The following is a 23,011-nucleotide window of genomic DNA, read 5'->3' as shown; positions in this document are numbered from 1 at the left end:
ATGCCCACCCACGCGCCCACACCAGCTGGCCATTCACACAGCCCGGGGGCTAATAGGCCACAGCCCGGGGGCCGCGGCCCACAGATTGGGGACCCCTGTTCTAGTCCAACCCCCTGCTCAGGCAGGAAACCCTATACCATTTCAGAAAATGGCTGTCCAGTCTCTTCTTGAAAACCTCCAGTGATGGAGCACCCACAGCTTCTGGTGGCAGGTTGTTCCACGGATTGTTCTCACTGTCAAGAAATTCCACCTTATTTCTTGCTTCTCTCCTTGATGAGTTTCCATCCGTTGCTTCTTGTCCTGCCTTCAGGCGCTTTGGAGAACAGGTTGACCCTCCCTCCCCCCTCTTCTTTGGGGCAGCCCCTCAAATATTGAACGACTGCTATCATGTCCCCCCTGGTCCTTCCTTGCCTCCCTGAAGCCCCCCCCTCCCCTTCATTTTCCCTCCCCTAACTCCATTTTTCTTCTCTTCCAGCTGGACATTGTGGAATTCATCCCCTCCCTGTTGTATTTCGGCTACACGGCCCTCATGGTGCTGTCCTTCTGGCTCCTGACCGGGACCATCGGCTTCTATGCAGCCTACATGTTTGTCCGCAAAATTTACGCCGCGGTGAAAATAGACTGAAGGTGCCGGCACACCCAGGTGGCACTGAGCCAGCACCAGCCTTTGGTTTCCTCTTAGGAAGGAAAGCGGGGAACTTTTTTTTCCTGTTTCTCCCGAGGAAAGAAAAAGAAAAAAAAAACTTAGGGAGCAGGACGCAGGAAATAACAACAACAATAATAATAATAATAATAAAAAGTTCAACTCTTGGAATGTAATTTTTGGCACAAAAATATCGGTGGAATCTCCTGGAGGGAAGGGTGTATAGATTCTTTACCTTTTTAATTCTACGCTATTCTGAATCTAAGGGATTTTTTTAAAAAACAACAACAACACAAAACACACAAAACAAAAACGCCAGTCCATCCCTTTCGATGAATATTCCTCTGTCTACTTTCCGACCGGTCACCCACGATGGCAGCGATCAGGAGGAGCGATTCTCCCGTCGCCTTTTGCTGGGGAGAAGACGGTGGGTGCCGCCGTGCCTGGAGGATGCCTAAAACTTGGTTTGCTGACCTTTCTCGGATTAACCTGGTTTTCAGCAACTTCTTCTTCTCCGAGGCTGCAGACGTACTCTTTCTGAGCGAGAGAAAAGTGCAATTTTTCCGAAGGGGCTTTCAAACCGTCTAATCTTCTCACCGGCCTGCCTCCTCGCCCGCTCTCTCTCTCTCTTTTGCGCCGAAAAGCTGGATGGAGAAGGCGACGGCACCTCAAGTTTTAACAGGAAGAACGGGACTGTGGCTCTGGACAGGTCAGCAAATTGGAGGACGACGACGCTCGGGGGAAAAAAAAAATTTGGACCTTTCCCCCCTCCCAAAAAAACCTTCTGGATTATGAGGTGAGAGACCCTGAGCCAAAAAAAAAACCCACCCCAAAAACAAAAACAGATGAGCAATTTTTGCCATGTTCGTGTGCCAAGGAATCCGTGGCTCGGAAAGAACTCTAGCCATGCGGGAGCAAAGGAAGGACTTTGGGCCAACTCTGCATTTTGGAAAGGAATCGAGGGCACCGGTTCTCCAGGTATTTCTGAAACCATGCTCCCTTCCCCTGCACGCACGCACACACACACACACACCCCTTGCCCGCCAGCCCCGTCGAGAGCTACGTCCTTCCCCCCCCCCCCCCCCCGTTCAGCTCGGTCCTTCGAAATCAAAGAGATTCAGTCCTGTCTCTCTTATCCGTCGCTGTGCAAACGCCAGATTTGTGAACACGAGCCGGGGAGATTAATTCACGGGCTCACCAATCTTAATCCTGATGCTGACTGGTGTGTGTGGGGGGGGGGTGGAATCAATTTGGAAAACTCTTGACATTCTGCTTATGCTGGAGGGTTTGCAAAAAAATCACCCCAAATCGAGTTGCTGGAGGGGCGAACCCCCCCCCCCCACTAAAGACGCTACTTGGATTTTTCTTTTTCTTTTTTCTGTATGAACGGAAAATGGGTTTGGTTGAGTTTTTTTTAAGACCGCCGAAGAAGAAAAAAACAAGTTGCAATTTCCCCACCCGTCCCCAAAAATGCCCTCTAGAGCAGTTCACAGTGTTTTAATCTGAGGATTTTTTTTTTTTTAAAATACAACTTCCATTATTTTGGAGCCGAGGTCTCCTAAGGGTGAAACCTACGTGCGTCGTGTGGAAAGGAAGCTTTCCATTTTCTGTGAACGTATCTTAAAAAAGAGGTCAAAATGCATCTCTCGCCAATTATGACCTCTGTTTTTAACAGCCCCTTCCTTTCCTCTGCCCCCCCCCACCCCTCCCCAGCTTTTGCCCTGCCTGGATGGGTGAAGGGTCTCTGCCCAAGGCCCGAAGACTGGCTATCCGCTCCTGGCTGTCTCCTCGCGTACCGCACCGAGGTCCCATCAGCCAGGACCGCGGTTGGGCCGAGGGACTCCTGGGGGGGGGTGAACTTTGGCTTTGATTCGAGTGGGTCATTTTCCCCTGCCCCGCTGGATCTGCTCCAGCCCCGCTGTATTTTTTTCTGTACTGTTTGAGCCCAAATGTAAATAAATGCTCTGTTCTCCCACGCGCCTTTGGTAGGTATTTTTGGAGCCCAGCCTGCCACGATCCGATTTTCAAGGCACGGTTCATTTGATCGTTGGGAAATTGGGTCTGTAAAGTCAAGTTTGTAAAAATGGGTGGCTTTGCTGAATTGGGTAAATGTTTGGTAATTAATTGATAAATGGCATTTGCACCTCCAAGGGGAGTAAGGCAGAGAAGACGCTTTCTTAGGTGGCACCGGGTGGTTTAAGCCAGGGGTCCCCAACACACACACACCGGTCCGTGGACCGGTACTGGGCCTTTTGCTCCTTTTGCAAATGCTGAATTGAGGAGTGAATTCAGACCGCAAAGGCGTTGGGATCCCTCTAACCGCCTTCCTGCGTTCAGTGATTCTCAACCTGGGCAGCTTTGAGCTGGGTGGACTTCAACTCCCAGAATTCCCCAGCCAGCACAGCTCAAAAGTTGCTCAAACACTATCCTGGGGTAAACAATAGAGAGGCTGCCTGGAGTACAAGGGATTAATTTTGCTGGTTTAAATGGCTGGACAGCCATTTGTCTGAAACAGTCTAGGCCAGGGGTCTTCAAACTTGGCCCTTTGATGACTTGTGGACTTCAGCTCCCAGAATTCCTCAGCCAGGAATTCTGGGAGTTGAAGTCCACAAGTCATGAAAGCGTCGTTTGAAGACCCCTGGTATAGGCCTTAGGGGGTTGGACTAGATGACTTCCAAGATCCCTTCCACTACTACTACTAGTAGTAGTACTACTTCTTTTCTTCCTTCTCCTTCCTTTTTCTTCTTTTATTATTATTTATTATTATTATTATTATTATTCCTAGAATTTCTCCAGCAGGTTTTTATCTAGATGGGAACGATGCTCCTGTTGTGTTTCCAAATGTCTTTGACTTATGATTCATATTTGAACCCAGAATTTCCATTGCGAAGCAAGACCGTTGTTAAGTGAGTTCTGCTCCATTTTATGACCTTTCTTGCCGCAGAATCACGGCAGTGGTTAAGCGAGCAACATGGTCGTTAAGTGAATCTACCTCCCCCATTGACAGAAGGTCACAGAAGGGGATCACGGGAGCCAACCGGGACTTGGCAACCGTCAGAAATAGGAGTCAGTTGCCAAGCCTCCGAATTTTGATCACACACCCGTGGGGAGGCCACCACAGTCGTTACGTGTGAAAAACAGTCCTGTCTTATTTTTTCAGCACCGTCGTGACTTCAAGCGGGCACTCAAGGAACAGTCGTAAGTCGAGAACGACCTGCGTTTGACAGGCACAAAGCAAGACAGGCTAGATCAGAACGCCAGAAGAACCAAGACAGACAGAGATCCGATCTCTTTGGTTCTCATAAATGTGCCCATTAACTCGTGCCAAAAAAAACACCCTTAAAGGTAGTCCTCAAGTTACAACGGTTCACTTAGTGACCCTTCAAAGTTACAACGGCACTGAAAGAAGTGACTTGTGACCATTTTTCACACGTAGCGACCATCGCAGCATGGTCACGTGATCAAAATTCAGACGCTTGGCAACTGACTCGTATTTACGATGGTTGTCGTGTCCCGGGGTCACGTGATCAACTTTGGGGACCTTCTGACGAGCAAAGTCCATGGGGTGGAAGCCAGATTCACTTAACAACCGCGTTACCAATTTAACAACTGCAGGGAATTCAACTTAACAACTGCGGCACGAAAAGTGGTAAAAAGGGGGCAAAGCTCGCTCAACAGATTGTAACAACATAGGTTTGGGGGTCCATTGTGGTCGTTGAGGATTACCCGTACAATTTTATTGGGGGAAAAAAGACGACTTATGACCGGTTTGTCAGGCTGAAAACCGTTGCAACATCCCCAAGGTCACGTGATTAAAATCCAGGCAACTGGCATGGACCTACGACAGTAGCAGCATCCTGGGGTCATGTGATCACTCTCTGCAACCTTCTCAGCTGGGGTTAATAATAATAATGATAAAGTTGGAAGGGACCTTGGAGGTCATCTAGTCCAACCCTGTTCTGACCCAGCCTACGTGAGTCCTGGTTACGCTCAGAAGGAGAATCCCCTCTTCCAAGAAACAGGCAGAACCGCAAGAAAAACCAACCCCTTTTGTTCTCCACAGAGCTGAGTCAACGTCCAAGGCGAGCAAACACAGTCCACAGAAACTCCATCCTCCACACGAACGGCTGCCTTCGGCAACCAGCACCTCCCACACCTTCCCTTTTATCATTCAGCCCAGGCGTGGCTTCCTAACGCCTTCTCCTTTGCCTTTGAAGCCGCCCCACTGCATCCCTCTGTCCTACTCGCTTCTCTTGCCGGCGCTTTCGTGCATCCTGAATATTTCCCAGCTGTGCTTCATCGCTGTCCAACTCAGGCTCCCAGCACAGCCGTGTCACAGCATAAGCGCGAGTAGAGGGGCCGGGCTCCTCGTCCGACTGTGAGTCTCGGAGCTCCTCAGAGCCTTCCTCTGGCTCTGATGTCACTCCAGGCCCCCCCTCCTCCTCCTCCTCTGATTCCTCAGACTTGGCTGCCGGATCCATTGGCTGGCGAGGAATCACAACAGCTGGACTGGCTGAATGATGGCATGGTTCACTTAACAACTGCAGGGATTCACTTAACAACTGTGGCAAGAAAAAGTCGTAAAACGAGGTGAAACTCACTTAACGAATGTCTCCCTTAGCAATGTAAATTGGTGGGGTCATTTGCGGCCGTAAGTTGAGGACTACCTTTATTGGGGTTCTCTCCCACAAGGATAAATAAATAAATAAATCCCTTAAGATTGGAAATTGAGGGCTGCAAAGCCTGTGATCACTCCCTCGCCCTCACAGGACAGCTGCAACCTTTCGCCCAGTGTGATTGTGGTTGCCAACCGTCAGCACAACTTTTAAGAGAAACGCGCAGGCCTCATGCAGCTGAAGCAGCGACGCCGTTCCTGGCTGGTTGTTTCCCCATTTGTAGGCCAGCCTGGCTTCGACACCACACCCCGTTCCTTTATTTTGGCCTTTGAGGAGTTGTGGACAGCAGTTAGCTGTTACTAGTCTCGTGTTTCCTTAGAGAAGTGGCCTTTTTTTTTTTTAGCGTCTTCTGGATTCGGACATCCAAAGTTAAAACTTAACGTTCAAAAAGTTGAAATTGAAAAAGTTAAACTCAATTAGAATTAATCCCAGTCAGAATTTAAACAGAAGAGGACAACACGGGAGGTTTTTAAAGAGATTGAAATGTCTGAAATGGTATTAGGGTTTCCTGCCTGAGCAGGGGGTTGGACTAGAAGACCTCCAGGGTCCCTTCCGACTCTGTCACTCTGAAACCTGGCTTATAGCATCTCCTGCCTGAGTGGGGAGGCTGGACTAGAAGACCTCCAGGGTCCTCCGACTACTATTTTTATTGTTTTATTGAAAAATAGCACTTTATTAGTGCACCACTGGTTTTGATTGGTTTTGCACTAGAACAAGTCAATGAGGCCGTTTTGCAGAGAATTTTAAAACCCCTTTAAAAACCTGGCTGGGGGACTTTCAACCCACCTTCCCATGTGGCAAACTACGACAGGTAGACTTGCAACCGTTTGTTTAGCCCCTGAAGTTATAAAAGCCCTGAAAAAAGGGGGGCTTACGGCTGGTCCTCGCTTTTATGACCGTCACAGCATCCCATTGTCACGGGCGTTCGGCAGTTGACGTGTATTTATAATAATAATAATAAGTTGGAAGGGACCTTGGAGGTCATCTAGTCCAACCCCCTGCTCAAGCAGGAGACACGTGTTGTGATGTTCCCAGCCGGCTTCCAACAAGGAAAAGTCAAGGAGGGGAAGCTGGATTCACGTAACGACCGTGCAGTTCGCTTAACGACTGTGGGGAAAAAGTGGTACATGACTCGCTTAACCACCCTCTTCCCTAGGAATTCTGGTCCCAGTTGGGGTTGTAAGCCGAGGACTATCTTTGCTACATGTGTAAGGAGCAGTCCTTCCTTTCTGTGCAAAAGCAATTCACACTTATAACAGAATGTTAACAGAGCTGGAAGGGACCTTGGAGGTCTTCTAGTCCAACCCCCTGCTCAGGCAGGAGACCCTATACTGTTCCAGATAAATGGCTGGCCAGTCTCTTCTTAAAAACATCCAATGTTGGCGCATTCACCGCTTCTGGAGGCAGGTTGTTCCACTGGTTGATTGTCCTCACTGTTAGGAAGTTTCTCCTTAATTCCGGGTTGCATCTCTCCTTGATGAGTTTCCATCCGTTGCTTCTTGTGCTGCCTTCAGGTGCTTTGGAGAATAGCTTGACTCCCTCTTCTTTGGGGAAGCCCCTGAGATACTGGAAGACAGCTGTCATGTCCCCCCTCGTCCTTCTCTTCATTAGACTAGACAGACCCAATTCCAGCAGCTGTTCCTTGTATGTTTTAGCCTCCAGTCCCCTAATCATCTTTGCTGCTCTTCTGTGTACTCTTTTCAGAGTCTCAACATATTTTTTACATCATGGTGACCAAAACTGGATGCAGGATTCCAAGTGTGGTCTTACCAAGGCCTTGTAAAGTGATATTAACACTCCACGTGATCTTGATTCTATCCCTCTGTTAATGCAGCCTAGCACGGTGTTGGCTTTTTTGGCAGCTGCCGCACAACGGCTGGCTCATGTTTAAGTGATTGTCCACTAGGACTCCGAGATCCATCTCACAGTTACTACTATTGAGCAAGGTACCACCTATACCAGGGGTAGGCAACCTCGGCTCTTTTATGACTCTCGTGGCATAGCTGACTCAGGAATTCTGGGAGTTGAAGTCCATGAGTCATAAAAGAGCCGAGGTTGCCTACCCCTGACCTATACTATACCTGTCCATTTCGTTTTTCTTGCCTAAATGTAGAACTTTATTACTTTAGCCCAGTCGTGGATTCTACTTAACACACCTGGTCATTTCTGCCCGACACCAGGGAAAAAAAAAACAAAAACAGAAGGTGTCATACTTCAAACCTTTTAATAAGCAATTTCATTTAAAAAAAACAAAACAAAAAAAAACAGACACCCTCTTTCCTTTTAAAACTTAATTCTGTAAGACGAAAAAGAAAAACCTAACTGAACAGTTGATGAGCTGTTAAATGTTTCCTAATGGCACTTCAAAAAAATCTTGTCAAAACCGGGACTTGAAAGAAGTCCTACATTACTCCGATCAAAAGAGGTCATTTGCTGTGTTTAGGGGGGGGAGAGAAGAAAAAAGTGCTCAGTTGGGTGAGGGGGTTCCATGTCAGGCAGGGGGAAAGAGGGACGGAGGGTGGGCGGGCTCTGATTTAAAACACACACACACAAAATTCCTCTGTACAACAAAGCCACCTGTGTAAGCCACTGTTTCTCAACCTGGACCACTTGTGGTCTGCTCGTCCAATCATTGCAGAGAGTCAACAGAAGGACTGAAATCCTACTTCCTCTTCAAATCAAGGTGAGACACCTGTCCTCCCAGGTGACCTCTCTCTTGCACAGGTAAGGCCTAGCATGCGTGACCCTCAAATCGGCAAGGATACCAAGAGGCCAGCTGTTCGATCCTCAAGACAGGCCGACCGAAAGTTCGTAAACCCTGAAGCTTTGGGGAATTATTTGTGGGGTGGGTGTGAGGAGGTCAACATCCCCTCTCTTCCTCCTCCCAAATGGCCAGCGTGGGTCTTCCCTGCCGTTTTGTAATCCATCTGCAAGGAACACCTGTTGCAAACACCTGGAAGAGGGGGCTATACTGCAAGGAACACCTGTTGCAAACACCTGGAAGAGGGGGCTACATATAATTTAACACACCACATCGGTATTGCTTTTGTTTTGTTTAGAACCCAAACCACAATTGTCGGAAATTTTAACACCAGGGAGTTTGAGAACCGACCCCCCCCTCCCAAAATGGGGCTTTTGATTCATCTTTTTTTAAAAAGGGGGGGGGAATATTTGCCTCACTTTGGGGTGACTGAAAAGCTTGAAGAAGCAACCCATTTGGGCCCTGGATAACTTGGCGCAGCCGACAACTCGCCGCGGGTCACGAGTTAACACTAAATCCTGAAGAAATGGTGGAACAGAATCATTAAAGGCAGAGGAGGCGATGGGGGGGGTGGGGTGGGAGGTGGGTTAAAATGAAATGTTGAACGACAAAAAATTGTATTATTTTTTTTAAAAAAAAAATCAGTGTAAATACTTAAAATTGTTGAATTGTCCCGCCATGTCTACGCTGAGTTGGCCACACCAAATTGTCCCGTTCCGAATCTTTTTTTGGCTCGTCATCTTGGGCATGAAGTCCCAAGGTAAGGAACCACATTAAATCATTGTGAGAAGTTGGATTCTTTATTACAGAACGTGCAAACGGGAGAGGGGAACGCTCCGATTCAGTTCGTGGAATAGCTGTGGGCCCAACAGAGAGGCGGATATTTTCCAGGGAGTTTGGATTTTATTGGCCTTAACTGCTATAAGGGGACAGTGGGATCTGTCATCCAAAATAAATTCATACCCCCCCTAGTATCAAATGCATAAAGTCTTCAAACAAAGCAGAATCACGGGACGGGGGAAAGGGGGGGTGTCATCAAATAAAATAATTCCCGAGGAAAACAAATAGCAAAGAGAGAGAAAGTTGACCGCTTATTACAGAGTTCGCTTAAAATACTTCCCCTTCATGGGGTTATTTTCAGTTTTAAGTTATTGATTCCCATAGATCACTCTAAAAGCCATTAGGACTACTGTAGGGCCTCTTTCTTAAGGGGGAGATTAAAATTAATCCCACTGGCGGAGAGGGAAGAATTTGGGACGTTTTCCTAGGATGGGCAACCCGCTGAATCCAAGGCATATTCTGAATTACAAAAGGGAAGGGTGGAATACCACAGGGAACAGGAGCACCCAGTAGGTGTTGCTCTCAAATCCTGAGTAATTTGCTCTTTTAGGAGGGGGGGAAAAAAGAAAATAAAATCTCAGGATTTCAGCCAGCCGAAGAGAAACAATTCACTATATACACCGGAAACAGATCAACACTCTGCTTACTGCTAAGCAAAAGGGAAGAAATGACTCTGAACAAAGAGCTTTGAATGTCCTGTGGATTTAGCTTCACAAAAGAGCCAACAAAGCCAACGAAAGCAAAATTTGGGTGGAAGAAAAAGAAAACCCCACACACACACAGAGACCAAAGACACGAGCTAAACCTGGCGCCGAGAGTGCAAAATAGCAATAGCGCTTATCTGCCGCTTCGCAGTGCTTTGCAACCCTCTCTAAGCGGCTCACAGAGTCAGGGTATCCGACAATCTGGATCCTCGTTTTACCGACCTCGGAAGGATGGAAGGCTGAGTCGACCTGGAGCCGGTCAGGATCGAACTGCTGGCAGTCGGCAGTGTTAGCCTGCAACGCTGCATCCTAACCACTGCGCCACCACAGCAACAACTCTCCTTAATAAAATGGTTCAAAGGAGACGAGATTACCGAGTAGGAAAAAGGGTCACACAAAAGCGCCTTACATGGATTCCTCTTGACCAGGGTGATCAACTATGGCGACTTTACGACCCGTGGACTTCAACTCCCAGAATTCCTGAGACAGCCAGTTCTTCCCTTGCCGAGGAATACAAGTCACTTCCTTGGATTGGAGAGGCACAACTTTATACTCTCTGCACTTTAAAAGGCTACACCTGTAGCCATCTGAATACTCTTTTAGGACTCCCTAAGAGTGAACAAGCTTCCTTTCCATTACCCATCGTGCCACAGGGGAAAAAACAACCCAAAATATGTTTTGTGGGCCACTCTACAGAATCACCATCTGTTTTTTGAATGTTACCGCCGGCTCAGGAATTCCGGGAATTTATTTAATTTATTAGATTTATAATTGGAAGCCCACAGGTTGCGAAGTTGCCATGGCTGACCCCTCCTGTCCTTGACTATGTCTTAAAATCACCTTTCTGTTATCGGTTTTTGTGCAGCTGGCATCTGATCCCAAAGATCTGACCTGACCCCAAAGATCTGATCCTATCGTATCTTTCAGGACCTAGAAAGGATCACCCCATAGTGAGCTATCCGTTGTAAATTCGAGGAGCTTGGGAAAAATCCCAATGCTACCTTCTCCTTCCTCGGGAGGAAGAGAGGGGAACACCTTTTTTGCCGTCTCAGGCAAACAGCTCAGCGGCAATAAAACGCATGCCAGGAAAACAAATCCTACTTAAAGGAACAAGAGATGCTTCCGCAAACTACCATTCGAAAGGACGTAACTGAAAGACATTTTTTTAGAATGGCTATTTGGAAAGCACAATTAATTAAAGGCCAGTTGGTTGCCAACCCAGACAGAGTTTAAATAGAATTTCCCCCACTTTATGGTTTATATTTCCTTGCCAGTAGGGGAGAATGTCAATTTAACCCATAAACCCATCACCCAAAGGAAATATTAACTGGCAAAGCAAGAACTCTCCAATTTTTCCTGTGCCCCAAAACATCTAAGGTCACGTACAAATGAAGATCTTCTCTGAAGATCACAGATTCCCTCCCCTGGCAAAGGCAGACGCCCAATCCTCCTTTTTAAGTGCTCATTCGCCAGCAGTGAAATTGATCAGGATACTGACTTCAAGTCTGGTTAATTTTACTCCAGGGTGAACATTTACAAAGTCCTCTCTCCTTCCCCCCCCCAAACCAGGAGCACTTTCGTTCGAAATTGAGAGCCACATAGAACAGCAACTATCTTTTCCCCCCACAGTAGAGAAATATCCTATTTTCCCTCATTCTGGGTTGTTGTTGTTTTTCTTCAACACCGTGATTGAAAGGACCACTTCATTTTCTATTAACAGAAATTCTTCACTCACAGGGGTCTACTCTAAGTAAAATACAAGCCGCAACGCACTCCTGGATTGGCGAGGCACAATTTTATACCATCTGTTCTTTAAAAGGCTACACCTGTAGCTACATGGATAAAGACCCCTTTTAGGTCCTTCACCTCACCAAAAGGCTAAACAAGATTCCTTTTCATTGCCCATTGTGCCGCAGAAAACCCCCCCAAAAAAACAAAACCCAAAATATTTGTGGGCCACTCTGCAGGATCACCACCTTTCTTTGGAAAACTGAAGTTTGGAGAGAGAGAGAGAGAGAGTGGGTCAGTAGTACTTAGGAATATTTGATCTTACAGCTCTTTTGTAAGAAAGATGACTGAAGCTTATATCTCCCCCATCTTTTCTTGTAGGTTTTTTTTTAAAAAAAAACTTAATGCCATTTTCTACAGCAGCAGCAGCAATCAGGCTGAATAGAAGACTCGCCCAAACCACTGCTGATGTTTCAGCATCGGCGTTGAATCTAGGGCTGAAATAAAAACCCATTTTTCTCCTTAGGAAAGAGTCGTCTTTTGATACGGACAGAAATGCTCTGTCTTTGTTGTTGTTTTTAATTATCTTTGGTTGGGTAGTGAAACAAAGAGACAAGCAGCCCCGACAGAGCAGGAGGGTTTATGAGCCGGAACACACGCTTGCGCGTCGCGTTTGCTAAAACGATCGAGCTGAAGGACAGAGAAGAGACAGCAAGTGCCCGAAGCTGCAAACTAAGCCAACAGGTTCTCTGGAATCAGCTTTATGTCTTAAGTCCAATGCCATCTTGGAGAAACTGGAACGTGGAATCATCTTTTTTCCTTCTCGTAGGTTTTGAGGTAGGGATGTGAGGATTGCATAAGAGCACAATGTGCAACTCGTATCTGGACAGGGAGTAACAGGAAATGCAAACCGAGGTATTTAAAAATGCTGAAACCATCAGGAGACGCCCAGCCGTTCTCCAGGGCAAGAAGGCACATGCTGAAATCAGAAAGGCAACGTCTTACCGCGAAGACCCAGGAAGCAGGGCCTGTGGAACTCAATGCCACATGCCATCGATGAGGTAAGTCTTATACAAAACCTTTTGAGACAGATCGCGAAGGACACGCCGCGAGAAAGAAAAGGCTGCCTGCGCCCGACGTAGAAGGCCTACACGCCTGGCACAGACGGGATCCTGCCTATGAAGCGGCAAAGGCCTGAAGCCGACGGGGATGGAAAGCAATCTGGAATTACAAAGAAGAAATAGATTTTTTTTTTAAAAAAGCATCTGCTATGGACAGGCATTGAAAGAGACCAGAGGCGTTACCGCAGAGATCACCTTAGCGTATCTTGGCAAGTAGGAGAGCCAGGGCAGGCCCCCTTAGCTCTGCTCCCTACACAGTGAGGTAAAAGGAAGGGGCCAGTGGGGATACCCCTGAAATGCATGGAGGTGGACCCTCCCCAAATGAGGCCTCCGGCAGCCACTGAAGAGGCATGAGGGGTTAAGAGCAGAGGCCTTTATCATGAGGTATTCACTGTAATACATAGTAAGACTGCTTACTCAGGAAACTACGGGGAAGTAAAACAGAGATGGCTGACCTGGAATTTGCACGAGCGCCCCCAGCTGGGGAGGGCAGAGTTAAGGGCGAGTAGGGGAACAGGACACCTTGGAAAGTCCCTGCCATTCCCATATTTAATCCCCCCCGGGATTAAATCAATGACGGGTGACATTCTGAGCAGGCTCGTTTTCCTCCCTGAAAAAAATGGGGCACCTCCCGCCACCCGTTCCTGGTGACGTCCTGCAGCCCTTGGGGAGATTGGGAGGCCGGACGTCTCTGAATTAAGCCTGCAAAGAAATGAAGGAGAAAGAAGACAGCAGGCAGACGCTAGGGCGAGGGGGTCCCCAACCCCGGAGCCACGGCCCACTCCCGGGCCGTGAGCCATTTGAAACCGAGGCATAGAAGCAGGGGTGGGCGAGCACCCTCTCTGCACGAGCAGTGGGCACATGCGCAGGCTCCAGCGGCAGGCGTGCGTGCTCGCCCCTCGTGCAAAGGGAGCTACTCGCCCGGTTGCAGAACCAACCCATCCCCCTCCGCCCCCCAGACAGCAACACTGGAAAGGCTGGGAAACTGCACTAGGGGAAGCGCAACAGAGGACTTGGCTCTCTCTTGCCATCTCGACCTTCTCCGAATCGCCCATCACTTGCTGAGGCAGGCACCAGGTGACTGGGAGTGGCTCTCCGGCCTCCCGGCTTCTCCTCTGCATGGATTTACCTTCCTGGCAAAAGCCAACGCCACAGGCCACGATCCTCCTTCTGACTTTTGCTCTGTGCCGAGTTCACACTAGGGATGTGAGGCCCGAAAGGCCAGAGCATGGGCACCTTGCAGGGAGACAGAAGGGAGCATCAGGGCTCTGCAGCAGAAGAGGAGGCGAGCCAACCTTGCAGGGAGGAAGGGGGCGTGAAAACAAGAGGCCGTTGGGTTAAACTCCCCCTATTCAACAAAGGTCATTGATTTCCCCGCTAAGAAGCAAGGGATCTTGAGTCAGCAGAAAGCAAGGCTGCCTCACCTCCGCTGCACCCCACATATTTTCTCCTTCCTGAAAGGCTGGCGTGCTCAGGCTGGGGCTGTGGCTCGGGCGGGGGGGGGGCGTGGTTGCTGCTGGTGAAAAGGTGATTTGCACACTCGCTATTGAGAATTGCCCTGAAGGCACCAAGAAGCTGAAACAAAACTTTTGAGCCCCAAAGGCCAAACGCCATCATCCCTCCATAAGCTTGCTTGTGTCCAAACGGCCGAGGAGATTTAGAAGGAAAATAAAGAGGGGCAAAAAATGGAAATCTCAGCCGAACAGAATGATGGGCCTGACTCTTGATCGGTAAGTCTTTTCAGGAAGAGGCCATGGTTGATGGCTGCTGTCGCTAGACCCTAACATCCTTTGGAAAATCCACTCCAAAAAAAAAAAAACGGGGGGGGGGGGGAAACCCAATCAATCACAGTGAGGATTCTCCTGTTGGAGGATTCTTTTGACCTGCTGGGAGATCTGGGAGGGGAAAAAACAAATCAAAAACAAAACACAACCCACTAGAGTGCTAAACTAAATTGGCAAAAGCTGAAGCCATTCCCAGTCAGTTTGATTTCCCCACAGGGGAAGATATGGAAGTAGTAGTGAGGTGAAACCGGAGCTAGCCAGTTTCACGGTGTAAACAGTGCCTTCGCCGTGCCGGAGACCCTGACGGTCCCTGCGGCACTACCTGATTCGTAACAGTGGGAAATGGTGGGGTAAACATGATCCTGCAGCCAGGCGTGGTCGGGAAACGGCTCCAAGGGAGGGGTGGTGGTGGAAGAAAGAGTCTCGATTTACGAAGGCGGCATCACGGGAATCGCTCCCGCCGCCGCTGGGAGTCATGGGGCGGAGGAGAAAAGGGAATTCCTGCCGCACGGACCAAGCGACACAAAACTGCGGAAGTTGGGGGGGGGGGAAACTCTGGCGAGGTTCCCGATGACCAACAACGTAAAAAGAAGAAGGAAGAAATAAAAAATAAAATACCTGAAATTCTATTCACTGCAACCTACTTCCCCTGTCCAGGACTGGGGCGTACACAAGTTCCAGTCCCCCCTCCAGCTTCCCCCCCCCCTGGAAAGACGACAAAGCCGAGCGCGCTGGCGGTGCCCCGAATCCACGCGCCCGGAGAAGCTCTGCTTTCATCCGGCGCTCTCTCTTTCTTACTGGAATGCTTGGTGGAAACGTGGCAACGTGGTGGCGCCCAGGCCCGGGGAGAACATCGAGGGCAAGGGATGCAAGGCCCCAAAGCCGAGCGAGGGCCCGCTTCCCGGGGAGGGCTCCTGCGGCGGCAGAGCGCTGAGGAGGGATTGGGTCTCTCCCTGGGAATAGCCCATGACGAGGCCTGCCGAGGAGACCGGCGGGTTGCAGGAGGGCAGGTTCAAGGGCAGGAAGCCCAGGAGGTGGGAAAAATCCATGTTAGCAGCACAGAGAGCTTCGGAAAGGAGAGCCGGGCTCTTGGAGAGCAGGGTCTCCTCCAGGCTGGCGGGCTGAGGCGGGGAGGAGGGGGGCTCGCCAGCGATCAGCGAAAGGCCTCCGGGCAGCTCTGCCAGGCAGCTGTCCACCTCTGCTTTGGGGATCTTGTCGGGGAAGTATGAGGTAGATCCGAGCTGGTATTTGGGGGGCGGCTGTGGCGGGGAGGAGGGCTCCAGAGGATAGCTCATTCCCATTGGGAGAGGGTTGGGCACCAAGGAAGGGGGCATCCCTGTGCCGGGCAGGGCCGGGACGTGCGCCCCGTACATGCCCATGGGCAGCATGCCAGGGAAGCCCTTGGCGCCCATCACCTCCCGGGAGGCCATGCACAAGACCGGGCTGAGCTCCTCCTTGACCGCCACGGCCGAGCCGCAGCTGAGCAGGCCCAGCATGTCCGCGGGCTCGGCCTTGATCTTCAGCAGCTCCTGCGAGTGGCTCTTCTTCACGTGCCGGGTCAGGTGGTCCTTCCGGCCGAACCGCTGGGCGCAGTACTGGCAGAGGAAGTCCTTTCGCCCCGTGTGCACCACCAGGTGGCGCCGCACATCCTTGCGGGTGTAGAAGCGCCGGTCGCAGTGGTCGCAGGGGTGCTTCTTCTCCTTGGCGCTGCCGGAGGGCCGCCGCGAGTGGGCCTTCAGGTGCTCCAGCAAGGCCTGGGTGCTCTCGAACACCTGCAGGCAGACCTTGCAGCTCAGGTCGCCGCTGGCCGCCGCGTGCATAGCCAGGTGGCGCCGGTAGCCCAGCTTGGTGTTGTAGTTCTTGCCGCACTCGGGACAGTGGAGGGCTTCCTTGTTGGGGTCGTGGGTGTGGAGGTGGTTGCGCAGGTGGTCCTTCCGGTGGAACATCTTCTCACAGTACATGCATTGGTGGGGCTTCTGGGCCGAGTGGGTGGCCAGGTGCCTTTTCGGGAAGGGAAGGGAGAAGGAAGAGGAGAATAATTGTGGCTGCCGTCTCTCTGCCTTTGGGGGGACGTGAATGGAAGAGAGCGGAATGCAGCAAGGAACGGAAGGGAATGGAGAACAGAACAGAACAGAGCAGGATAGGATAGGAGATTGCAATGGAGAACAGAATGGGGTGGAATGGAATGGAACAGAATAAGAAATAAGAATAGATAGAATACAATAGAACAGAATAAAGAAATAAGAATAGAACAGAACAGAACAAGAAATAAGAATAGAACAGAACAGAATAAGAAAAAAGAATAGAACAGAACAGAGCAAGAAATAAGGATAGAATTATGGAATGGAACAGAATATTTTTTTTAATTCTATTCTGTTTTTATTCTATTCTGTTCTGTTTTTTTTATTCTATTCTACTCTACTCTATTCCATATTTTCTATTCTATTCTATTCTAATTCTATTTCTAATTCCATTCCATATTTTCTAGTCCAATCCATTCCATTCTTTCATTTATTAAACTTTCCATTCCAACCACCTCCCCTGCAAGCTGACTCTTGGGCAGCTTGGCCTACCTGCCAATATTCCCTGACTCCCGCCCACAAACCAGGTGAGCTCGGAGGATTTGAACCCAGGCCAGCCCAGCCCCAAACTCCCCTCCGATCGCCCGGCCTACCTGTAGAGCTTGTACTTGGAGGCAAAGGCCTTGCCGCAGTGCAGCTGAGGGCAGCAATAGGGCCTCGGTTCCGGGCTGGCTCTCAGCTTCTCCACGCCAGGGAAGGCGGCTTCCGACAGCTCATACTGGCACTTCCCCGGGCTCTCGCTCTCTCGGCCTTTGGGCCTGGGCACTAGTTTCCAGCCCACCTCCTCCTCCTCTTCCTGCTTGGCATCTTGAATCCAATTGGGAACACTGGTGAAGAATGCGGTCATGGCAGGCCTGACGGAGGAGGGCCACACAAAGTAGAATCGCTGCTCTTGGGCATCTCACTGGTAACCCTTTTCAAGGACCTCAGTAGAAAGAGTTGGGATCCTGGAAGGAACAAAGGAATTCGTTAAGGGGAGGGGGGGAAAATGACACACAACCACACAGCAGGACCCGTCCTTGACTTACGACCACGACGGAGCCCAAAATGTCCACAGCTAAGCAGCATCCCTCTAAAGTTAGCAACATGGTCATTAAGCGAAGCTGGCTTCCCCGTTGTCGGAAGGTCACCAAAGGGGGTCCCGTGACCCGGGGGGGGAGGGGGCGCTGTGACCGTTGTCAATATGCATCAGTTGACAAAGCGCCTCAATTCTGATCACGTGACCAGGGGGAGGCTGCAAAGGTCGTGACATCGAAGCCTTAACGCTATTTCTAAACGACTTCAAAGATAAAACAGTCAACCGAGATCGGTCTTCCTTGACTGCAGGTGGTTCTAGACCACAGGTCTGCAACCCACGGCTCCGGAGACGCATGCGGCTCTTTCATGTGCCATGTGCAGCCCCCCCCCAAAAAAAGTGGGACTAAAAAAGTTCAACCAATCAATTCAAATATGCAGGGTAGGTGCATATCTCGCCTTGGCTCCACTCTTCAGTCAAACCCTGTTCTGCGCATGCACGCATGCACGCGCATGCATTTTTTGCGGCCCCCAGTTTTTCCTTTTGTGAGGGAACCGGTTCCGAGTGGCTCTTTCACTGTTTCAGGCTGCTGACCCCTGGTCTAGACTTACAACCGTTCATTTAGTGACACTGAAAGAAGCGACATGACCGTTTTTCACACGACCATTGCAGCATCCCCCGTGGTCACGTGATCAAAATTCAGATGCTCGGCACCTGACTCTTACTTATGACGGTTGCAGTGTCCCAGGGTCACGCCATCCCCTTTTGTGACTTTCCAACAAGCAAAGTCAATGGGGTAAACCAGATTCACTTAACAACCGTATTACTAACTTAATCACCGCACCGATTCACTTAACAACCATGGCAAGAGAGGTCGTAAGACGGGACAAAACTCACTTAACATATGTCCCACTTAGCAACGGAAATTTTGGGCTGTGAATCATAAGTCAAGGACTATCTGTGTCGGCTCCTTGCAACAAGACACACCCTCTTCTCTTACCTGAACAATATTGCATCTGCTGTACCGTAAAAGCGCCACCAACTCAATCTGAAAATATGCTCCTCGGATATTTTAAAAACCGCAGTCTTTGTTGGAAAAAAGTAGGATTTTATTCTAATTCAGAACTAGGTGTGCAGGTGGCACACAGGCAGAAAGCCGTAATGTTTGTGTACCTGCTTAGGAATTTGGTGAGCAAACAAGGCCACTTTTCACTCAGTTGCACCCAGTCCAAGTGAGTCAAATATGAGAAGGTCATATAACCTCAAAGAGATGAAAAGAGGCCCCCAGCTCCAGTAATTTTCCCTATTTCCCCCTCCCCCGCTGTTATCAACGAATGGGATGGGCAGCTTCCCTCATTTAAAAGGTAGGAAATGTAAAACAGATGTTGAGACTCTAGAAAGAGTGCAGAGAAGAGCAACAAAGAGGATCAGGGGGCTGGAGGCTAAAAGAAATATGAAGAACGGTTGCAGGAATTGGGTAGGTCTAGTTTAACAAAGAGAAGGACGAGGGGGGACATGATAGCAGTCTTCTAGTATCTCAGGGGCTGCCCCAAGAATAGGCAGTCAAGCTATTCTCCAAAGCACCTGAAGGCAGGACAAGAAGCAATGGATCATGGAAACTCATCAAGGAGAGAAGCAGCCTAGAACTAAGGAGAAACTTCTCGATAGTGAGAACAATTAACCAGCGGAACAACCTGCCTCCAGAAGCTGCGAAATGCTCCAACACTGGAAGTTTTTAAGAAGAGACTGGACAGCCATTTGTCTGAAATGGTATAGGGTTTCCTGCTTGAGCAGGGGGTTGGACTAGACGACCTCCAAGACCCCTTCCAACTTTATTATCATCATCATCATCATCATCATCATCATCATCATCATCCCAACCAGCATTCTATATATCTCATAAAATCTCCTTTGCAGCAAACAGTTGCAAAATGCACATCATTTCTTCCATGGAAACACTTGTGGGCACTTATGCATCTGTAGCTACTTTTCATCACGCCTAAAAGATAAAAGGAATCACACAAGAAATCTTTTAAGACAGGAAATAGATGTTATTGGGGTGGGGGGGAAGTATTACAGACTCCTACATTGCTATTTTTTTTTTTAAAGAAACGGTCCTATTTCTGTTAGAAGAGAACACTCGTAGTTCAGCGTTGAATTGTGGGTTCCTTGGTGATCTGGGTGGCTTTCTTGCAGAGGCCCTTTGTGCCCTCTAAGCTGGGCCATTTTCTTACAGGTATTTCATGACCCTACTAAATAGGGAACATCACCAGTGTTAAGGGAGAGTGGGGCTGCTGGAGAGCAGGATTGTGGGGTCTTTGATTCTCTCTGAGATGGGCTGCTTTCTTGCAGATATTTCATGACACAACCAGGGAACATCTTCAGTGCTAGAAGGGAAACCCGAGAGCACATCCCACGCCCTTCTAATACTGACGGTATTACCCAGTTGGGTCATTGAAATGTCTGCAGGAAACTCACCAAGCTCAGAGACCCCCCCCCAGGACCCCCCAGTCAAGCTCCTCTCTGCAAATCCTCCCTTTGCTTCTAACACTGATAAAGTTCCCTCCTTGGCTAATGAAACGTCCACAGCACCAAGGGTCCAGAGTCCTCCTCTTCCTCCATCATTCCAGAAACAAACCCACCCCCCCTTTCTAGCACTGATGATGCCGCCTGATTGGGTCATGAAACGTGTGTAAGAAAACCACCAAACTCAGAGAGCTCCAAGGACCCCACAGTCCTATTTGTCGTCTTCTCTTGTGGCAGCAAAACAAATGAATCTGTGCCCTTTGTCTGCTTAGATCGGGGATCTTCAAACTTGGCCCTTTGATGACTTGTGGACTTCAACTCCCAGAATTCCTCAGCCAGCGTGCCTGGCTAAGGAATTCTGGGAGTTGAAGTCCACAAGTCATCAAAGGGCCAAGTTTGAAGACCCCTAGCTTAGAGGGAGCACCTGCCCGCTTCTTGCCCAGGACCTCCAGAGACCAAGCAAGGCGTTTGCACAAAGCAGGAAGGAGGGAAGAGGCCTTCCTGACACCACTGGATGCATCTGAAACCTTCCAGCCCTGAGATGTGACTCCATCTAGGGCAGCTTTTCTCAACCTTGGCTACTGGGGCAATCATTTAATCTCTTTTTAATGTTTGTATTTAGTATTTTATTCTGCCCTGTGAACCGCCCTGAGTCCTCAGGGAGAAGGGTGGTATATAAATATTATTAAATTAAATTAAATTAAAATTACTGTGGACTTCAACTCCCAGAATTCCCCAGCCAGCATGCTTTAAGATGGGCGGGCTTCAATTCCCAGAATTCCCTAGCCACCCAGTTTTGAGAGGGGAGGACTTCAACTCCCAGAATTCCCGGCCAGCATGCTTTAAGATGGGCGGACTTCAACTCCCAGAATTCCCTAGCCACCGTTTTAAGAGGGGTGGACTTTGACCCCCAGAATTCCCCAGCTGCTATGCTTTAAGAGGGGAGGACTTCAACTCCCAGACTCCCCGGCCAGTATGCTTTAAGATGGGTGTACTTCAACTCCCAGAATTCCCTAGCCACCCTGTTTTAAGAGGGGTGGACTTCGACCCCCAGAATTCCCCAGCTGCTATGCTTTAAGAGGGGAGGACTTCAACTCCTAGAATCCCCGGCCAGTATGCTTTAAGATGGGTGGACTTCAAGTCCCAGAATTCCCTAGCCACCCTGTTTTAAGAGGGGTCGACTTTGACCCCCAGAATTCCCCAGCTGCTATGCTTTAAGAGGGGAGGACTTCAACTCCCAGACTCCCCGGCCAGTATGCTTTAAGATGGGTGTACTTCAACTCCCAGAATTCCCTAGCCACCCTGTTTTAAGAGGGGTGGACTTCGACCCCCAGAATTCCCCAGCTGCTATGCTTTAAGAGGGGAGGACTTCAACTCCTAGAATCCCCGGCCAGTATGCTTTAAGATGGGTGGACTTCAAGTCCCAGAATTCCCTAGCCACCCTGTTTTAAGAGGGGTGGACTTTGACCCCCAGAATTCCCCAGCTGCTATGCTTTAAGAGGGGAGGACTTCAACTCCCAGACTCCCCGGCCAGTATGCTTTAAGATGGGTGTACTTCAACTCCCAGAATTCCCTAGCCACCCTGTTTTAAGAGGGGTGGACTTCGACCCCCAGAACTCCCCAGCTGCTATGCTTTAAGAGGGGAGGACTTCAACTCCTAGAATCCCCGGCCAGTATGCTTTAAGATGGGTGTACTTCAACTCCCAGAATTCCCTAGCCACCCTGTTTTAAGAGGGGTGGACTTCGACCCCCAGAATTCCCCAGCTGCTATGCTTTAAGAGGGGAGGACTTCAACTCCTAGAATCCCCGGCCAGTATGCTTTAAGATGGGTGTACTTCAACTCCCAGAATTCCCTAGCCACCCTGTTTTAAGAGGGGTGGACTTCGACCCCCAGAATTCCCCAGCTGCTATGCTTTAAGAGGGGAGGACTTCAACTCCCAGACTCCCCGGCCAGTATGCTTTAAGATGGGTGTACTTCAACTCCCAGAATTCCCTAGCCACCCTGTTTTAAGAGGGGTGGACTTCGACCCCCAGAATTCCCCAGCTGCTATGCTTTAAGAGGGGAGGACTTCAACTCCTAGAATCCCCGGCCAGTATGCTTTAAGATGGGTGGACTTCAACTCCCAGAATTCCCTAGCCACCCTGTTTTAAGAGGGGTCGACTTCGACCTCCAGAATTCCCCAGCTGGTATGCTTTAAGAGGGGAGGACTTCAACTCTAATGCCCTAATAAGCAGGCATATACATAGAATGAAGGCTACTGCTAAGCTTGTAAGCCGCCCTGAGTCTTCGGAGAAGGGCGGGATATAAATGGAATTAAAAAAAAAAAAAACTCCCAGAATTCCCTAGCCACCGTTTTAAGAGAGGTGGACTTCAACTCCCAGAATTCCCCAGCCGGCATGCTTTAAGATGGGTGGACTTCGACTCCCAGAATCCCCCAGGTAGCTATAAGCATAGTTAGCCTGGGAATTGAAGTCCACCCATCTTCAAGCAGCCAAGACGGAGAAAGTCTGGCCCAGAGGAAGGCCAGAGTGCCCCACTTCCAGGAGAAACCCCTCCAGGCCAAAATAAAGCGGCCCCAACTGAAAATAAAGAGAGCCTCCTTGACCCTCTTCATGGTTTCTGCTCCTCCCTTTGGATTTCCTCACAAACGGCCCCCTCACACATTGGCCTCGGGAGGGGGGAGGGGAGGCCAAGCAGCCCCTCCCCCATCCACGGGCGCCCGAAACGTCCCGCCGAGCCGTTCACGCAGCGCGCATGCGCCCTGGAGAGCGCAGCCTCCTCCCGCCCGGCCTGCTTCGCTCTTCCTTCCCTCCCTCCCTCCCTCCCCCCCTCCCCGCGCGCGGCCCTCCTTGTGCCGTTTTCCCGCTCCGTTTCCGCGCTCACCGCCGCCGTGGCTCCCCTCCTGGCGCCTCGAGCGCCCGGAGGGAAGGGAGGAAGGCCGGAGGGTTGCCGCAGGAGCCCGGGGCGAGGCAGAGGCCCCATGGCGGGGCGGCGGCACCGGGAGGGAAGGAGGCGACGAGGCCTCCGGAACAGCAGCCTGTGATTTTCCTCAGGCGGGATTGCTCGCGCCGCTCAAGGCCTCCATGGCGCCACTTCCGGCCCAGACCGGAAGTCACCCCGTCCTGCTCTGT

General features: G+C 50.0%; 2 protein-coding genes across 7 annotated transcripts in view; one reads left to right on the top strand and one right to left on the bottom strand.

Annotated features, from left to right (window-relative positions):
* TM9SF4 (transmembrane 9 superfamily member 4) overlaps positions 1–2,618 on the top strand; it is a 45,284-nt gene extending 42,666 nt beyond the window's left edge. For all 3 annotated transcript variants that reach the window (XM_081323750.1, XM_081323751.1, XM_081323752.1), the window contains exon 18: positions 476–2,618. In XM_081323750.1, the coding sequence (XP_081179876.1) occupies positions 476–625 (150 nt within the window). In that variant the 3' untranslated portion in view covers positions 626–2,618. The remainder of the gene's footprint in view (positions 1–475) is intronic.
* A 4,908-nt stretch (positions 2,619–7,526) lies between these two features.
* On the bottom strand, positions 7,527–22,999 carry PLAGL2 (PLAG1 like zinc finger 2). Of its 4 annotated transcripts, XR_014025917.1 has the most exons (5): positions 22,764–22,999; positions 16,932–17,285; positions 14,876–16,258; positions 13,603–13,709; positions 7,527–12,573 (listed from the first exon to the last, which is right to left on the bottom strand). XR_014025917.1 is itself a non-coding variant. In XM_081323792.1 (3 exons), exons 2-3 carry the CDS (start codon positions 17,183–17,185, stop codon positions 15,052–15,054), a joined length of 1,461 nt encoding a protein of 486 aa, XP_081179918.1. In that variant the 5' UTR covers positions 17,186–17,285; positions 22,764–22,999; the 3' UTR covers positions 7,527–15,051. The 4 variants fall into 4 exon arrangements, 2 of the variants coding, with proteins under 2 accessions (XP_081179918.1, XP_081179919.1); XR_014025916.1 differs by having other exon boundaries at positions 12,929–16,258; XM_081323792.1 differs by having other exon boundaries at positions 7,527–16,258.
* Positions 23,000–23,011: the final 12 nt, after the last annotated feature.

The sequence above is a fragment of the Vipera berus genome (genome assembly GCF_964194415.1).
Source record: "Vipera berus genome assembly, chromosome: 3".
NCBI lineage: Eukaryota > Metazoa > Chordata > Lepidosauria > Squamata > Viperidae > Vipera > Vipera berus.
This window is presented reverse-complemented; position numbering and strand designations above follow the sequence as displayed.

What these genes read in the sequence shown, in the direction of transcription:
- PLAGL2 (XM_081323792.1), bottom strand. Translation starts at nt 17,185, where the DNA reads ATGACCGCATTCTTCACCAGTGTTCCCAATTGGATTCAAGATGCCAAG. An exon ending in TCCAAGTACAAGCTCTACAG is followed by an intron (nt 16,259 to 16,931) that starts GTAGGCCGGGCG and finishes CTTCCCGAAAAG; the next exon opens with GCACCTGGCCACCCACTCGG.